A 17,478-nucleotide genomic window follows, 5' to 3' on the forward strand; every position below is an offset into this window, starting at 1 on the left:
AAACAGAGATGCTTACTTTGATAGAATCCGTTCTTCTAGGGCAGATTCTGAGATAAAGGTATCCTGCATGTGTGGCAATGAAAAATCTTGCTCCAGGGAGCAAGAGTTGGAGCTGGGGAATTGAAGAAGGAAAATGAGGGAGATCAATGCAGGGAGGAGTTCTTGAGTTCAGTGTTTATGATTTTCTTAGTCCTGCTGAAACCTTCAGAGGACTAACACAGAGAACATCACAGATCTCTGTTGATAGAAAAGAGTAGCTATCCCTGACCCACTCCCATGTACACTGGTCAAATGTTCTTCATAAAACAGCTCTCTCTCTCTCTCTCTCTCTCTCTCTCTCTCTCTCTCTCTCTCACACACACACACACACATACATATACATCCACATTTGTGCATGTGTGAGTACCAAGCAAGGCCTGCAACAATCCTTTACCAGATGTCCTAGAGAATAGGAAGAGATAAGCAATGTGACTGAGATAGCAAGCTGTCATATAGTACGTTCTTGAAACTTCTTGCATAAAAATGGCAGGACTAAAAGGCAAGCTATGAGATGTAAAGCAGGATTCAAGGAGTATCCCAAAAGGAATCATGGGTGATGACAGTATAAGAGATAATTCCAGGACAGGTTTTGGAACATATTTCACCTGGCCAAGAACTTTTAACTCAATGGTGGGTTTGCAGCATCATAAGTCCTAATGTACTGATTTGCATATGTGAGGCCTGAAGGAAGACAACTTACCATGCTTATCTTTATATTCAGGATCCCATAGTCTATTGCAATCCATGTGACTTTTAGCTAAAGTAACCCTCTATCTCAGTCACTGTTCTTTTGCTGTGAAGAGGCACCATGATCACAGCAACTCTTATAAGATAAAGTATTTAACTGGGGACTTGTTTACAGGTTCAGAAGAAAATCTATTATTAATCATGGCTGGAAGAACAGGGGTACACAGGCAGCCATGGTGCTGAAGAAGAGGCTGAGAGTCATACATCCGGATCCATAGGAAGAGAAATTTTTTTCTGGGCCTGGCTTGGGCTCTTGAAACCTCAAAGCCCACTCAGTGACGCACTTCCTCCAACAAGACCATGGCTACTCCAACAAAGCCACACTGCCTAAGCCTTGTAATCCTTTCAAATAGTTGAACTCCCTGGTAACCAAGCATTCAAATATGAGTCTATAAGGGACATTCTTATTCAAATAACCACACCTTCACAAAATAAAAAAACTGACTTAAAACTATCCCCACAAACACTGCGAAAATTTCAGAAAACACAAGGAAATATCAGAACCAATCTTCAATTTCCAATCACTATGCAAAGTAAAATAAAGACAATATAATGTGCTTGAAATTCAAATTAATGTGAATGAGTCTTTGAAGTTTGGATTCATTTTATATTCACTTTGGCTAATAGTCACCATAATACAAGTATACATTGTGTGTCATATTTTAGCTGATGATGTTCTGAATCTATTGTGATTACCAAGACATAGAAAGTATCCTTTTATATTGCCTCATTTTTGAGATTTATTTTTAGTTATTTATCATATTTTCAATAAACATGCATAAAGTTAAGAAGGAAGAACCTTAGATTGACTGGACTCCACATCTCTGCACCAAGGGCTGCTGTGAGAACAGGGAGGGAGCGCTGCACATAAGAACACTGTGACTTGACTGGACTGGGTAGCTGCATGGATGGTGGAACAAGATCAGAAAAGGATAAAAGGATACAAGATTTTGGGCTTCATGCTGCATTAGAATGATGTCCAAATGAGTGATACTTCAGAAATGGATGTCTGGAGAAGAGATAGCATGGTGTTTTTTTTGTTGTTGTTGTTGTTGTTGTTGTTGTTTTTGGTTTTTTTTCTTTAAGATGCTTTGCTGTGTTTTCAAGTAAAAGATTCTCCAACAGTTTGGTTCTTTGTCCTGGAATCAGCCACATATGGTTCATGCTGGATCTAATCCTTGTTGTGGTATATTAATATTTACTATTGATATATGTTTTACTTAAGCAGCAATTATTCCTAAACAGCTGTATAACCAAATCACCACACAGAAACTAGGGTTTATTTAATTAACCTAAAGCACAATGCTGGGCAATAGTTACTCCATCCTAAACCTCCAACCCCGCATAGTTTTCTACCATTCAGATTTAGCCATTATACTTGCTTTTAGTGATATCTTAGGTCCGGTTCATTTCTCCACGTGGTTCCAAGACCTCTCCTCCAGATTCTCCTCCTTTCCTCTCCTCTCCTGCTTCTTTTCTCTTCCTCCCACTCCAGACCAGAATGTCCCACCCTATCCTCTCCATTGCTCAACATTGTGGCTGGTTGTTTTAATTGACAATTTAGAGAACAAATGGAGGCATGTTTACACAAACTTGAGACAAGTGATGCCTAGAATAAGCATCACAATGCAATGTCCGGATTGAAACCAGATAGTGGGGGAGAGAAATCAGCATTTGAATGAACAAGGGTAAATTGTACACATTCCAAAAGGACATTATACCAACAAATCCTCAGGCTCTAAGTAGAAGTTAGTGTTATTAGATTCACCCCTCTGCTGAGTAAGAGTGACTGTCTGTCTTGCGGTGGAAGAGGTGGCTATGAACCAGCCAGGATAGGAGACTGACTGAAAAACAGACGTGGAGCCCTCTGTGTCATGGTAGAAGAGAAAGGCTTTCTGTGCTTTGCTCTCATTGTATACTTCAGTGATGTCTACATCCTAGGAGTAAGAAAGAGTCTTGTTAATGAGGAATACCAGAGAGAAAGTGCTACAGTAACTGAGCATTGAGTGCACATCATGGGAGTAACTGCTATTCCCAATAGGAGGGACAGGAGTTAGAGATACAGGCAGATGAAAAAATAATAATAATAATAATAACACGCTATCAAAACAGGCACCCACTAGTTTCCAATAGCCTGCTTTTTCTCAGGATCCCATGACAGAGGGGGTTACTGATTCTTTGAGGCACTGTGTTCCCTAGAATAGAATGAGGTGGGTATGCAGCCTGGCATGCATCCACCTACAGCTTCATGCAGTTCATGTCCAGCCTCTGAATAAATTTATGAATTACAATTTTTAATCATTAGTAAGGGATTTGACTAACAAATCTTTTTAGCACACAGATACAACATGTACTATGAAAAGTCCAGATAAGCAATCCTTTGCCTAGGTGTGGCATATTAGCGTTTCTGAGGTTGTCTAGGAGGAAGTTACTCAGGACTAAAGATGGAGATGCACTGTTTCTTCACATTTCAGAAACATTTTCATGGCTTTGATGCTTTGGTCATTGCAGGATCTATACACTGGGATTAAAAAACAACAGTGGCATTGTCACTTATTTGGGGACCAGCCATGTGAGGCTTTCTTCCTTACTCTGAATAGTACATGCTCGCAAGGCTATCATTTTTATCATTTTACAACCTGGTAAGGTATCTTAGATAAGAAGTCTATCTGGTTTATTTCTCTTATCAGATGCATTCACTCACCTTAAGCTGCAAAGTGGGTTTGCTGTCAATTTCCATGCAGAAGAGACACAGCTTTTTGTTCTTGATTCCCAGAAAAACTAGATTACCCTTTTCTGTATCTTGGAATTCTGTGTCTCTACATGCCATCACGCTAAGAACGACTAGAAACATAAGGAGAAAAGGGATGATGTGAAACTCCAGGCAGTCTTTTCACCTCCCACCCTGTTATTCTCCCAAATGAGGGGGGTAAGAATCTTTCTCCATCAAAGTTAGCCACATAACAATGATTCTTCCTTGCTTTCCTGAGGCCTTTTTCTTCTTGATATCAGAACCTCAGTTGTCACCTGCACACATTGTTTCCCATTAATAAAATAAAATATCTTATTATCAGCCAGGAGTGGTGGCACATGCCTTTAATCCCAGCACTCAAGGAGCAGGCAGGCAGATCTCTGTGAGTTCAAAGCCAGCCTAGTCTACAAAGTGAGTCCAGAAGATCCAATGCTAAAGAGAAACCCTGTCTCGAAAAAAAAATTATTATTGTTATTATTATTTTTGCAGCAAAATGTAGTAATATAGTCATGCACTTATGTGTGGACCATGAAATATGAGGGGAAATATGCTGTAGGGTTTCTAAACTTGTTCTTTAAGAGACTAGACTCACCTGGAAATACTTTATCTGTCACATCTTGTGTAATCTTGTTACTGACATCAAAACTTAAGTGATAGCTTAGGTAAACTTAAGGTTGGTGAAGCAAAAAGATAGAATCCTTGACCTCTGGCAGCATCACAGGACCAATGTGGAGCCCAGCCTGCCCAGTCTACTGGTTTATATATGTAAGAAATATACCACTATGTTATTTAAGTTCTCATTGCGTGGGTTTTCTGTCACTCGTTTGAATTTAATTATCTAGTAATTTAAGATGAGATTCCCAAGAGTTTGAGCACAGTGAATCTATTTCTTGGAGAAGGACAGGAAACAAATATATTCAACAACTACTTATTAACTAACTATTCATCTAAGACAAAGCACTATGTGGGCATTGGAGAATTGGCTTAGGGTAAGACAGGCATTGTCATTTCCTATAAAATTGATAAACTGTTGAGAAAATGGGCAGTGAAGTAAAGAGAGAAATCACCAAAAACTCTGTTTGAGGAAAGTAACCAAATCAATAAAAGAGTGGCTAGATTTAGACAAAAGATTCAATAAAGACTTTTCTGCAGAAATGGAATTCAAATCCAGATAGTGAGGTTAAGAGAGAGAACAATCATATGAACTGACGGAAACAGGACAGTGAAGGGGGTCTGAAGGGAGAACATAACAGATGTTCACAGATCGGAAGGCAAATGGTACACTTAGGCCACCTCATCTCTTCCTGCACTCTCTCCTGTGAACAGAGACACGCAGACACAATCTTGTTCAATCTCATATATTAAGAAGACTGTTTATGGTACTGCTCTGCAGGGAAGGAACAGAACTACCCAGGCAAAATGGAAAGGAGGACAGCAAGGGAGTTGATGACGGTGGCCCAGGTGGGAGACTGTGTCTTAGAAATGAGGGATATTGTGCACATGGAGTCAGCAGTCTTTACCAATGGGTTGAATCATCCCTGAATCATGAAGGGTGCCTCCTTTTATTGCAACTTGAGTGAACAGAGTGGGTGGTAGTACCATTAATGAGCCTTTTCAAAAGTTTTTAATAGATTCACAGTTCCTTTTGAGGAAAAACACTACAGATAATGGAGAGGACATGAGTGAAACATTCAGAGGTCTCTGTTAGGAATGTAAAAGGTAGAGTGATGAGCAAAGAAGTCATATATAGAACCAAGAGATGAACTTGCCATCCCTTCATGGGGTTGTATTACTGCAGACTGAGCTTTGGGGCATTCAACCATTCAGATATTCCCAAGAGAATATAGTCCAAAAGACAAGACAGTAACACACACAAGCATAATTGGTCTTACAAAAAGGGAAGAGGAAGGCTGTTCAAGGCCAAGTTATCCATTGTTTTATTTAGTTTAGTGCAACTGGAGGTCCAAGTGATGCAAGAACACAGGTGTGTTCTTTAGGTGCAGGTGTTAAAGATGGTCTTGGAAGATAAACTGACCAAAAACAGGAGTGAAAACTTTTAAAGTCAAATTTCTTTTTAAAAGACTATACTAAGAATTTTTTACTCATGCATATATTGATATCTTTGGAAAATAATAATATGTATCATTTATCAAAAATTAAAGAAGTAAGTTATAAAAAGTTAATTTGAAATTATTACAGTAATACTGTGTGTAGAAAAGAACTATTAATAATAATTATGTCTATGGAAAAGGTTCATATGATATTATCTTTCTTTTGTTAAAAATAAAGGTATAGCTTTTGTAACAAATTTAAAAGATGATTTAAACTGTATAATAAAGACAATGGAAATAACATATGCTAATTATATATTCAAAGTATATGCAGGAAGCTACACCAAAGCAGTAAGGAACACTGGCAAACTCTATGCACTTTCCAAGAGTAAGAGTAGCTACTATTAACATTTGGTATGTTTACTTCCAAATATGAAGTTTTGTGCAGCACATATACAAACAGAATACTGTATAAATACATATAAATTACACTTTTGAGGCTAGCTATTATGATATAAAAGTGTCCAAGAATTAAAGGAGACAAGTTTTATAGACAACTTTCCATTGAAATGTCTCCATGATTGGCCCAAGAAAACAGAATGTTGTTATGCTGTGAATATGAAATAATCCCCTCAAACTCTCATATATTGAAGGTTTGAACCCCACTGGTGGCACTATTGAGATGTGATCAGATCATGAGAGTTCTAACTTCATCAATGGATTAATCCATTAATGGGTCCATTAATGAGCTATTGGACACAGGACTTAACTGGTCACTGATGATGTTTCTTTAAAGCAAGAAGGTTGGAACCTTTTCCCTAGTTTCTGTTGGCCACAAGGTGAGTAGTTCTTTTCCACCATAACATCTGTGGGTGTTGACACAGATCTAAAAGAGCAATGAGCTCAGCAAAAAGCATTGAAAACTCTAAAATTATGAGCCCAAATCAACCTTTCAGATTTATTAAAAATTATTAAAAATTTAATAATTTTTAAATTTTTTTTGGTGGTGATGAGGATAGCCTGTGATCAAGCTAATGAAAAGCTGACTAAAAAATAAATCATAGCAGAAATAGAATGTGGGAATGAAGAGGTAGTTTTAGTATTAAGACTAGGGACATGATATAAGAGGTCTACCTGTGGTGGGCAAGGTTAAGAGAGGAATTAAATAAAACATGAAGTTAAAAGAAATGAGACAAGGCTGAGGTGACTTTCCTTTTGATGAGAAGGAGTACTGCACCATTATTAGAAGAGGAGATGCTGAGAGAGAAGAGTGTGTAAGTTTGACAGTAAGAGCGTTTGAATCTATGCATATGGGTAGGTTCTAGTTGGAATTTAAATGAATGTCATTCTAAAAAGAAACAGAAATTGTGGGAACACAAGCCTATCCTACTTGAAGATACTTTAGTAAGGGAAATTGGGGTCTCCTTGCACTGTCATTTCTATGTATAGGCTTTCCTTTGTAAAGGGGAAACCTTTCTCTTCCTGCATTTCCTCTGAACATCAATTAGACTGATTACTGATTACGAGCTAAGGAGCAGCACAAGGCTTGTGCAGGCTCGTGTCCACTTACAGTAGAAGAGACAGCTCTTCTAGAGTAACAGTGCCTTCACATGCCACTTACCAGGCTTGACATTGTTGCTGGCAGGAACTGCTATTAAAGAGTTTCCAGTCAGGACCCACACCATCTGTTGGGAATCATGGACCCTGTAGGTTCTGGGAAAACTCTGAACTGCCATATAACAGAAAAACAGAAGACACAGGTTTGGATATAATTAGCTCTAAGGTTTGGGGTTCATTCTAATAATAACGAATTCTGAATTTCTGTGATAGATATTGTTTTGAGAAGACGTGGCCATAAGATCAAAGAAAGGGAAATAGGGCAGGTCTGGTTTATGAATCAAAACGCAGAAAATAACTGAATACATTCCTGGTTGCAAGAAATGTTCAACGCTTGCCAGTTCTTATGGAGTTATCTCTTCCTGATGTATAAAATCTCTACGTAGCAACAACAACCCGAACTATTTAACCCAGTCATCAGTATGTTGTTTAATTTTTCTTTACCATCTTAGTCAAAAAGAACATGCAATTCTAACTACAACAAATAAGTGCCTTGAGATTTCAATATGGATGCATACTTCAGCCAGAGCAAATAGATTTGTGGCTAAGAAAATGAAACAGGCCCCTTCAATCCTATTGTCTTTGGTGATATTAGATGGAGATGGTCCAAACTAGTTTGAGATTCACACTTACACTCCTTCTTGGCATCAGAGCTTTTTTGAGAAGGATAAAGTACAGGACCTTGTGGAGAGGAAGCCATCATTGTCTGGCCCTGAGAAACAAAGAGAAAAGAAAAACATTCTTCTCTAAGATGCTCCTAAAATCTTAGAAGAGTTCTTTAGTTCTTTAGAGCTTCCCTAAGTCCTCACCCCATAATCACATTCAAATGTTTAATGGTGTTTAATATATTTATGTGCATGAGTATTTTGATTGCCTGTATGTATGTGGATGTGTGTGGTGCCTGTGAAGGTCAAGAGAGGAAGTCTGATCCTTTGGAACCAGATTCTCTGATGGTTGTAAGCTGCCCAGTGTGGGTGCTGGGAATAGAACCCTGGTCCTCTGCAAGAACAAGTGCTCTTAAGCACTGAGCCATCTTTCCAGCACCTGGATTACTGTTTTAAAGTGTGCCTAGAAAGAACATATTTCAAGGCCAGCAGGCCCTGAGTAGAAGCTCCCACCCCTTTAGTGACTGTTGTAGACCTAGGACTCCAGGCTATGGTGGTTATGAAATGCTGTTCACCATCAATCTGGGTGGTGAGGAGGATCCATTAGCCTGGGAACTTCTTGTGCATCGCATCACCAGGCTCAGAGGAAAGCAGGGTGTGCAATTCCATCTCTGTTCGAGCTCTCCCCACAGCTAGTGGAGGACAGCTTTTCTGGCTTATAAGCCAAGAATTCCTGGGCAGCAAACCTACACCTTTGACTTCTGCATTCCTTTACTCTTCATCCAGAGAGTCATTGCCACAGATTCTGCATGTGGCCATCCATGGCTGTATCAGGAGTTTGTCTCTTAGAACTTTGGTTCTAGGAGACGGGTTAGTAACACCAGGTGTACTAAGTAAACAGTCTCTTAAAATGAGAACCAGTTGCTCATCTTGCTGTAGCTAGGACCCTCAGTGCCTCACTTAAGAATTGTATTTAAGCAAGGAATAAGCAAATTACAAGCAGTACATTGATTATAAGCAAGTCTAATTTCTCCAGTACAAGGTACCTTGGGTCGCCACAGCAGCACCCAGAGCTGGACAGAAAACAGTGAAAGGTTTCCTCTCACAAGACTCTGAACAGCAGAAATTACCTTTGTCCAAAAGTTCTTGTCTCTGAGATCAAAGTTATGACTGCAGCTGTATCTACAGGTGCTGGGAGCCAGTCTGGGACTCTGGGACTTTTAATTAGCAAGGCAGTGTCATACCTCCTGACCCTGGGTGTGCCCACGTTACAAGAAACCTAGGCTGGCAAGGAGGGCCTGTGAGACTTTGGAGGGGAGGCAGAGAGGCAATACAGGTGTGACTGGTCAGAGCTCCCGGGACAATTAAAGCAGAGCAAATGCCAGAAACCAATAGTGAGGAAATTCACAGGCTAGAAGTTGAGTCACGGTAGAGAACATGGGTTCTGGACTGCCTTGAAGTACAGGCGTGGCTGTCTTGACTCAGTAAGCAGCATGACACCAAAGCCTTGATTACATTTGATCTGGGGCAAACCCCAGTCCTGCTCTCAGACATTTTACGTATTTAGTATGCCACAATCCTGAAACCTTATTCTGTTTCTGTTAAAGTTGTAAGAGCTCTCCTTTCCTGAGTAACCTTTTAATTCTCACAATAGCCCATAACAGTCTGTCAGCCTTTCTCACACAAGAAAACAAACCCCAATAAAAGGAAAAGAAAAAGAAAACTCACACAGCCTGTCACACTGTGCAGCCAAGGGTGAAGACAAATATTTCTGCTCTTGGGTACCATGTGATGTGTTCACCTTGGGTCTTGATCTGCGAACTGTATTAGCAGAAACACAAGGGAGGCCTTGGGCTTCACTCTGTGTCGAGAGGAGCAGATGAAGGTGCTAGGAAAGACTTTCAGATGTATGATTTCCTAACTCTGCAGCACAAGTCTGACACAGCCTGGTAATATGAGGAAATCATCACACCTGAGGTAATATGAATCAGTGCTAAAAGAAATCCACCCATTCTGCTCCAAAATTTGCTCTTAAGGCATTCCCAAGGGTGGATCATGTTCATAATTCTCTAAAATCCACCACTGAGTCTTCTCCTTGGAATCTTGCAATAGTCCCTTACTACTGTCCCTAGCTGTACTGTCTTAACTGAGAAACCTGGGCTGACACAGAGGGCCTGTGAAACTCTGGAGGGGAGGCAGGGAAGCAACACAGGTGTGACTGGTCCGACCTCCTGGAGAAACAAAAGCAGAGCAAACACCAGGAAACTGCTTTTCCTCCCCAGCTATGACCAGGATGAGCTAGAAATATGGTCATTTCGTTTCTCTGCCCAAAACTCTCGAAAGGTGTCACTTCCTGGTAGGATACCCAGAGCTCTCACCATGGTCACCTCAGCCCACAGGACCCACCCCTGCTTTCTTTCCTTTCTGCTTCTGCTTCTACCCTAGGATTTCTGTGGCTTCAGTTCACACTGTATTGCTGCTAATTCTCTCAGGGTTGTTGCTATTTGAGTCCCTGATTTTGCATTTAGCTCTCATGTTTCTTTGCAAAAAAAAACCTCACTATTACAGGGGTTTTATTAAATAACAGATCATTGTTTTCTGTCTAGGATGATGGAGGCTACTCCTGTTGGTTTCTTGCCCGAGTCTGAAATTCAACTTTTTTTTCTCAGAAGTTCTAAATATTTTGTATCACTATTATTATTTGGGAGAGGAATATACAATTTATTCTGAGCTACAATTAAGATATTTGGAAAGAATTTGATCCTTATGAACTTGCTGTTAAGATTTGAAAGGTAGACATGCAAGCATTTGGTCTAAGACTAATTGTTTTCTATTACTTAAATAATGTGCCCAATCCTTTCTGAATTATGATCTTTCCAGACAGTATGCTTCCTAATCTTTTAGAATGTTTTTATTCACAGCCTTAGGGACAAGAGAAGTGGGAACCAGATCATTATATAAAATCCTTATAATACATTTTTTAATGACATGAGATAATTTGAAGTTAGCCTCAATAATTAAGAACACATGAGGTCAAGGGTAACCAATAAAGATGTAAAGACATAAATAATAAGTGGATTCATAAGTTAAATCATAAAACAATGTTAACATAAGAAAAGGCAAAAGATGGTAGGGAAAGCACAAATGGAACAAACAGAAAATAGCTATGGTCAATATTAATCTAGCCACGTCAGTGTAGGTGCTGTAAACTCACGATTCAAAGACTGAGTTTTCCAGATGGCAAAAAAAAAAAAAAAAAATGCAAGTTCTAGTTAGGTATGGTGGTTTGTGCCCATTATACCAGCGTTTGGGAGATTTGAGGCAGAGGTATGCCACAGGGTTGAGGCTAGCCTGGGATAGATTGTAAGCTGCAGGGTGGACCAGACTAGGGAAGACCCTGTCTAAAAAGATATGAATTGCAAAATCATACCTGTAAGAAACCTGATTAAAAATCTAAAATATAAAGACATAGATGAAAGTGAAGTGGCTGTGATATCACATAAATGCTGAACGAAAGAAAATTTTACTGGCTGTATCAATACAAGAAAAACTAGGTTAACAAGGAATGGAGAAGAATGTTTTATGGTGCTAAAGGTATGAAATATCCTCCCAAACATAGAACAACTTTAAATGTGTATTACCACTCCTTTCTTTTAGTTATACTTTATTAACGTTGTATCCCAGCTGTATCCCGCTCCCTCATTCCCTCCCAATCCCACCCTCCCTCCGTCATCTCCTTCCTGCCCCTTTCCAAGTCCACTGATAGGGGAGGGCCTCCTCCCCTTTCATCTGACCATGGTTTATCAGGTATATTCAGGACTAGCTGCAAAGTCCTCCTCTGTAGGCTAGCAAGGCTGCTCCTTCTTCGGGGGGAGGGGAGGTGTCAAAGAGCCAGCCATTGAGTTCATGTCAGAAATAGTCCCTGTTCCCCTTACTAGGATATCCACTTGGATACTGAGCTACCATGAGCTATATCCAAGCAGGGGTTCTAGGTTATATCCATACATGGTCCTTGGTTGGAGAAACAGTCTCATAAAAGACCCCTGTGTTAGTGAGGACTGCTGAATGAGATAAGATACCTAGACCAAAGTGGCATTTGTACAGCACTTCACCTGACAACTGCAAGAAATATCCTAGTCCTAGGAAAAGGGAGTGAGGGAGAAGGAAGGAGGATGGTTAAATAATACTAAAAATATTTGAAAAATCCACAGGAAATCATACTATTTTCTGGTAATACAAATTACATATAATATATAGATTTGTATGTTTATGTATGTATGTGTGAATATACATATATAGTATATATAATTTAATTGAGGTTATATTAATTAGGGTGACAATACTCCCCTCTAAACCATAGACTATCTAACATAAACCCCAATGCAAATCATGGGAAACTTTCTTTTGAGTTGTTGGTCAAGAGAATCTAAGAGACTCACAAAACATGGGCTGTTGCCATAGCTCTTGGTGCTTTTGAGAGAGAGACGGTAGGACTCTATTGTTAAAGATAGCACACACTTCAGCCACAGGACTGGGAGAAATCTATCTACATCTGGCCTGGATGCCTTCTCCCTCAGAATCAACTCTCAGTATTGGAAGGCATCATGGGCACTATTAAGGAAGAAAAGCAATTATTAGTCCTATCTGGCTATAATCCTATGAACCACGATGACCAGCATGTCAAAATATATCAAAGGGTGCAATACAATAGTCTTGCTTATATCCTGGGTTTACCAATAGCCTTAAAAATAGACTCAAGCACTGCTAAAAAAAAAAAAAAAAAAAAAAGTTGAGGCCATGAACCCTATAATTTCATTTTTTTTTAATACAGCATTCTGCCTGCATGTGTACTTGCAGATCAGAAGAAAGCACCAGATTACATAATAGATGATTGTGAGCCACCATGTAGTTGCTGGGAATTGAACTCAGGACCTTTGGAAGAACTGCCAATGTTCTCAACCTCTGAGCCATCTCTCCAGCCCAAACCCTATAATTTCTGATTGCATCTAAATATCTATCCCTACATCCACCTATAAGTACCTCACCCCTCATCAAAGAAGCTTCTTTTTGCACCAGATGGAGACCATGACAGAAAAACACAACTGGTCAAAAGGCAGAAAACAACAGGTATGGGTACCTGTCCTTGATTAACATCTTTTACAACATAAACCCTACACTTAAGGCTCAGAGAACATCACAGAAGAGACAGGCAGGAAGATTGTAGTTACCAGAGGACCAGAACATCTGCTCAAGACAGTCTCTTCAAAAAGAAAAGTAGGCATGAAGTGGGAAGCTAATGAGGAAGGGGGAGAAACTGAAATGAATCCAAATGAATGCACTGAATACAATCAAGATGCCTTGTATTAAATTCTCAAATAACTAATTAAAATATATTATTAAAAATAAAACTTTAAAAAATTTAAAGAGAATAAAAATTACCATAAGATCTAGCAATTTCATTTCTGGGTTTAAATTAGAAAGGATCAAGAGCAAAGGTAAAATCTTCATGTTTGTTTTTTTTATAATTTTAATTTATTTTTATATTAATCACAAGTTATTTACTTTGTATCCCAGCCATAGCCCCCTCCCTCATTCCCTCCCAACCCCACCTCCCTCCCTCATCTCCTTCCTGTCCCTTTCCAAATCCACTGGTAGGGGAGGTCCCCCTCCCCTTCCATCTGAACCTAGCTTATCAGGTATCTTCAGGACTGGCTGTAATGTCCTCCTCTGTGGCCTACCAAGGCTGCTCCTCCCTTAAGAGGGGAGAAGGAGTCAAAGAGCCAGCCATTGAGTTCATGTCAGAAATAGTCCCTGTTCCCCTTACTAGGGAACCCACTTGGATACTAAGCTACCATGGGCTACATCTGTGCAGGGGTTCTAGGTTATGAAATTGAAAAGCTTCTGTAAAGCAAAGGACACTGTTGTTAGAACAAAACGACAGTCTACAGACTGGGAAAGGATCTTCACCAACCCTATATCTGACAGAGGGCTGATATCCAGAATATATAAAGAACTAAAGAAGTTAAAAAGCAATAAATCAAGCAATCTAAATAAAAAAAAGGGGTATGGAGCTAAACAGAGAATTTTCTGTAGAGGAGTATAGAATGGCAGAGAAACACTTAAAGAGATGCTCAATGTCCTAAATCATCAGGGAGATTCAAATCAAAACGACCCTGAGATTTCACCTTACACCCATCAGAATGGCTAAGATCAAAACCTCAAGTGACAACACATGCTGGAGAGGTTATGAAGAAAGGGGAACCCTCCTCCATTGCTGGTGGAAATGTAAACTTGTACAACCACTCTAGAAATCAATCTGGCACTTTCTCAGACAATTAGGAATAGTGCTTCCTCAAGATGCAGCTATATCACTCCTAGGCATATATCCAAAAGATGCTCAACTACACACCAAGGACATTTGCTCAACCATGTTTGTAGCATCTTTATTCATAATAGCCAGAACCTGGAAACAACCCAGATGTTCATCAACGGAGGAATGGATACAGAAATTGTGGTACTTTTACACAATGGAACACTACTCAGCAATTAAAAACAAGGAAATCATGAAATTTAGAGGCAAATGGTGGGATCTAGAAAAAAATCTTCATGTTTGTAACAGGGTTATTTGCAGCAGCCAGAAGGAAGCAATCCAACCACATTCGCTAACCGACAGGCAAGTGAAGAAAGTATGGTGTATACATTGAGGGACATTCAGACTTACAAAAGACTGCCATTGAGATATTTGTTAGCCTTGACAACATGACAATGAGGAAACAGGCCACTTACTAAAGGACAAACTGAAAGTCTACTTGTCTGAGGCACCCAGGTAGCCAAATTTAAAAAGTAGAGTGAAGCTTGTCAGGGAACTGGGGGTGGGGAAGAGGAGTGTGGATGTTTGTTGAATGAGTGTCAGTTCTGTGAGAAAAAAATATTCTGAACATAGATAATGCTGAAGTCTGCAGAACAAGATGAATGAAAATGTAATGCCATTGTACTTGTAAGATTGTTTAAAATAGGGGCCAAGATGGCGGCACCAGGAGAGCACTGTGTCTGAGAAGTGGGACAACACTCTCCGTGCAGCGACCAGGAGACTGAACTCTGGGCCCTAAAACTACAGGATCGTGTTTCCCAGGTGAGGGGAGGCTCCCACAGCGTGGGAATCGGTCGGGTCCACTCTCAGCTACCCAGGCAGAACCCAGAAGAGATCCCGGGTAACAAGGCCTCTGGGACTCCAGGCTGGTGCCGCAAGCCTGCGTGTCCCGATCACTTTTCCAGGCTGATTGGTGGGCACAAGGGTGCCAGAGACTGAGAGTCCCAGTCGCAAGAAAACCCCATGGGGAAGGAAAGTTGCAAGACTGATCACGGGTCACCCGGTCTTTCCCTGGAAGGTCTTGATGACCGCGGGTACCCACCGCCAGCACAAGTGAGCTCCCGCCACACGTGGAGAGCAGCTACGCCCAGCTTAAAATCCCTACTCCCTCTTCAGAGGAGGCAGGAGGCGTCCAGCAGAATCTGCCACAGACCACATTATCTGTACCCCAACCCGAGATCAGGGCTGAGAAAACCCAATTCGTTTGGGCACTTCCCCAAACGCCACCTTAACCGTGCTGCAGTGGAGCAGAAGGATAAAGAGGCACACAGTGGCTTCACAGTGCCGGGACCCCAGTGCGGCCGGCTGCTCCTAGCAAACAAACCAGCTCAGGATCTGAGACTGTGGTCATTCAACACATCCTGAGATTCTCCTGGGTCCAGCGCAACAAGGTCTAGCACCAAGTCCTATCACTGGCGCACCCCCCCCCCCCGACTCCTGGCAGAGAAACCCTGGCTCAGGATCAGACTGAGAAGTCCCAACCCCTTCTGGCACTCCCCTGAGAGCACCGCAATAAGCTTGCCCTAGCGGAGGGGAAGGTCAGAGGGGAAGGACAGAGAGGCAGCCTGCCACAGGACACAGCACCCCCTCTCCAGCTCACCCAGCAGCCCCTAGCAGAGAAACCCAAGCTCTGGATCTGAGGACACTCAACCCTACCTGGTACTCTCTCGGAATCAGCAAACATAGGTTCTTCCGCCAGGCTGCTTCTGGCAGAGAGATCTGGGCCCGGGATCTGGGATTGAGAACACTCAACCTAACTCTTTCCCGCGCTACCCCGGGACCAGTCAACATAACCCTTCCTGGCAGAGGGAAAGGATAGAGAGGAAGCACACAGGAAATGTGGACACTGAGTCCTGCGGCCAGAGTGTCACAGAGCTCTGTTAGCCTACCCTCGTATTTTTCGCAGCAGGACCAAATAAGAATGTAGAGAGCAAGGGGAACTCCTGTGCATTCCAACTGGCCCTGCAAGAGAGTGAGTGAGCCTTCTAGGGAGAGTTTGCCCCAGACACAGGGCCTCTCCACAGAAGCAACCAGATGAGATCCCTGCCACCCACACTCCTAGTGTGGGCATCATAGGGATTCTTGGGATAGCGACCCCAACATTGAAGCCTCTGCCTTGTGGGTCCACCAGTGTAATCTAGGCAAACAATCCCTGGATCTCAGACAGAACTGCATAATAGTGGCCTGCAGGCCACTGCAATAGTCAAAGAATCTGCGCATACACACTGCGCCTGCTAAAAGCACATGCGAATAGCACCAGCGTCACATTCCTTACTTAGGCAAAACTGAAACCACAACACATACTCCCAAACCAGTGAACCTCTCTCATCTTCCTGAAAAAACAGTCCAGAAACAGAAAGACGATCATAGCCCGAACTACAAACTACAAAGGAACAAACAGTGAGGGTTATAAATAACCAGATGGCTAGAGGCAGACATAAGAACACTCCCCAACAAAAATCAGGACATAATGACCTCACCAACAACCCCTCAAAACAATGGACACTTCAATTCATTAGATATACAAGAAAACGACCTCAAAACTATGTTTCTCCAGCTATTAGAGGCCCATAAAGATGAAATGAACAAAGCCCTCAGGGAAATAGCCAAAGAAATCGAGACGAAACAAGAGGAAACAAATAGAGCTCTCAGAGAAATGACCACAAAAATTGAGGCAAACAAAGAAGAAATGCACAAAGCTCTCAAAGAAATGTCCACACAAACAAAGGCAAATAAAGAAGAAATAAACAAAGCTCTCATAGAAATACAGGCAATTATACCCAAAGAAGTAGAGGCACAATTAGTGATACATAGAGAGGAAACGAACAAAAAAATAGAAGCTGTCATTGAAAAGCAGGACTCCACATTCAAACAGATGAAGGAAATAGTGCAAGACATGAAAACAGAATTAGAATCAATAAAGAAAACACAAATAGAGAAAAACCAGGAGCTGGAGAACATAGAGAAAAGATCAGGAACTACAAAGGTAAGCATCACCAACAGAATACAAGAGATGGAAGAAAGAATCTCAGGAGCCGAAGATACACTTTCGGAAATTGACACGTCTCTCAAAGAAAAAATAAAATCAGAAAAGTTCCAAACACAAAACATTCAAGAAATCAAGGACACCATGAAAAGACAAAATCTAAGAATAATAGGAGTAGGAGAAAAAGAAGACATCAGGCTCAAAGGTCCGGAAAATATTTTCAAGAAAATTATAGAAGAAAACTTTCCCAACTTAAAGAAGGAGATGGCCATAAACATAAAAGAGGCCTACAGAACACCAAGTAGACTAGA

At 41.0% G+C, this 17,478-nt stretch overlaps 1 protein-coding gene across 1 annotated transcript; it reads right to left on the bottom strand.

The window, feature by feature from the left end:
- Positions 1 to 2,501: 2,501 nt before the first annotated feature.
- Positions 2,502 to 7,906, bottom strand: Il36b (interleukin 36 beta). Its single transcript, XM_055599762.1, has 4 exons — positions 7,840 to 7,906; positions 7,211 to 7,318; positions 3,491 to 3,630; positions 2,502 to 2,723 (listed from the first exon to the last, which is right to left on the bottom strand). Exons 1-4 carry the CDS (start codon positions 7,904 to 7,906, stop codon positions 2,502 to 2,504), a joined length of 537 nt encoding a protein of 178 aa, XP_055455737.1.
- Positions 7,907 to 17,478: the final 9,572 nt, after the last annotated feature.

Source organism: Psammomys obesus, unplaced genomic scaffold (genome assembly GCF_907164565.1).
Source record: "Psammomys obesus unplaced genomic scaffold, mPsaObe1.curated_primary_1811, whole genome shotgun sequence".
NCBI classification, from domain to species: domain Eukaryota; kingdom Metazoa; phylum Chordata; class Mammalia; order Rodentia; family Muridae; genus Psammomys; species Psammomys obesus.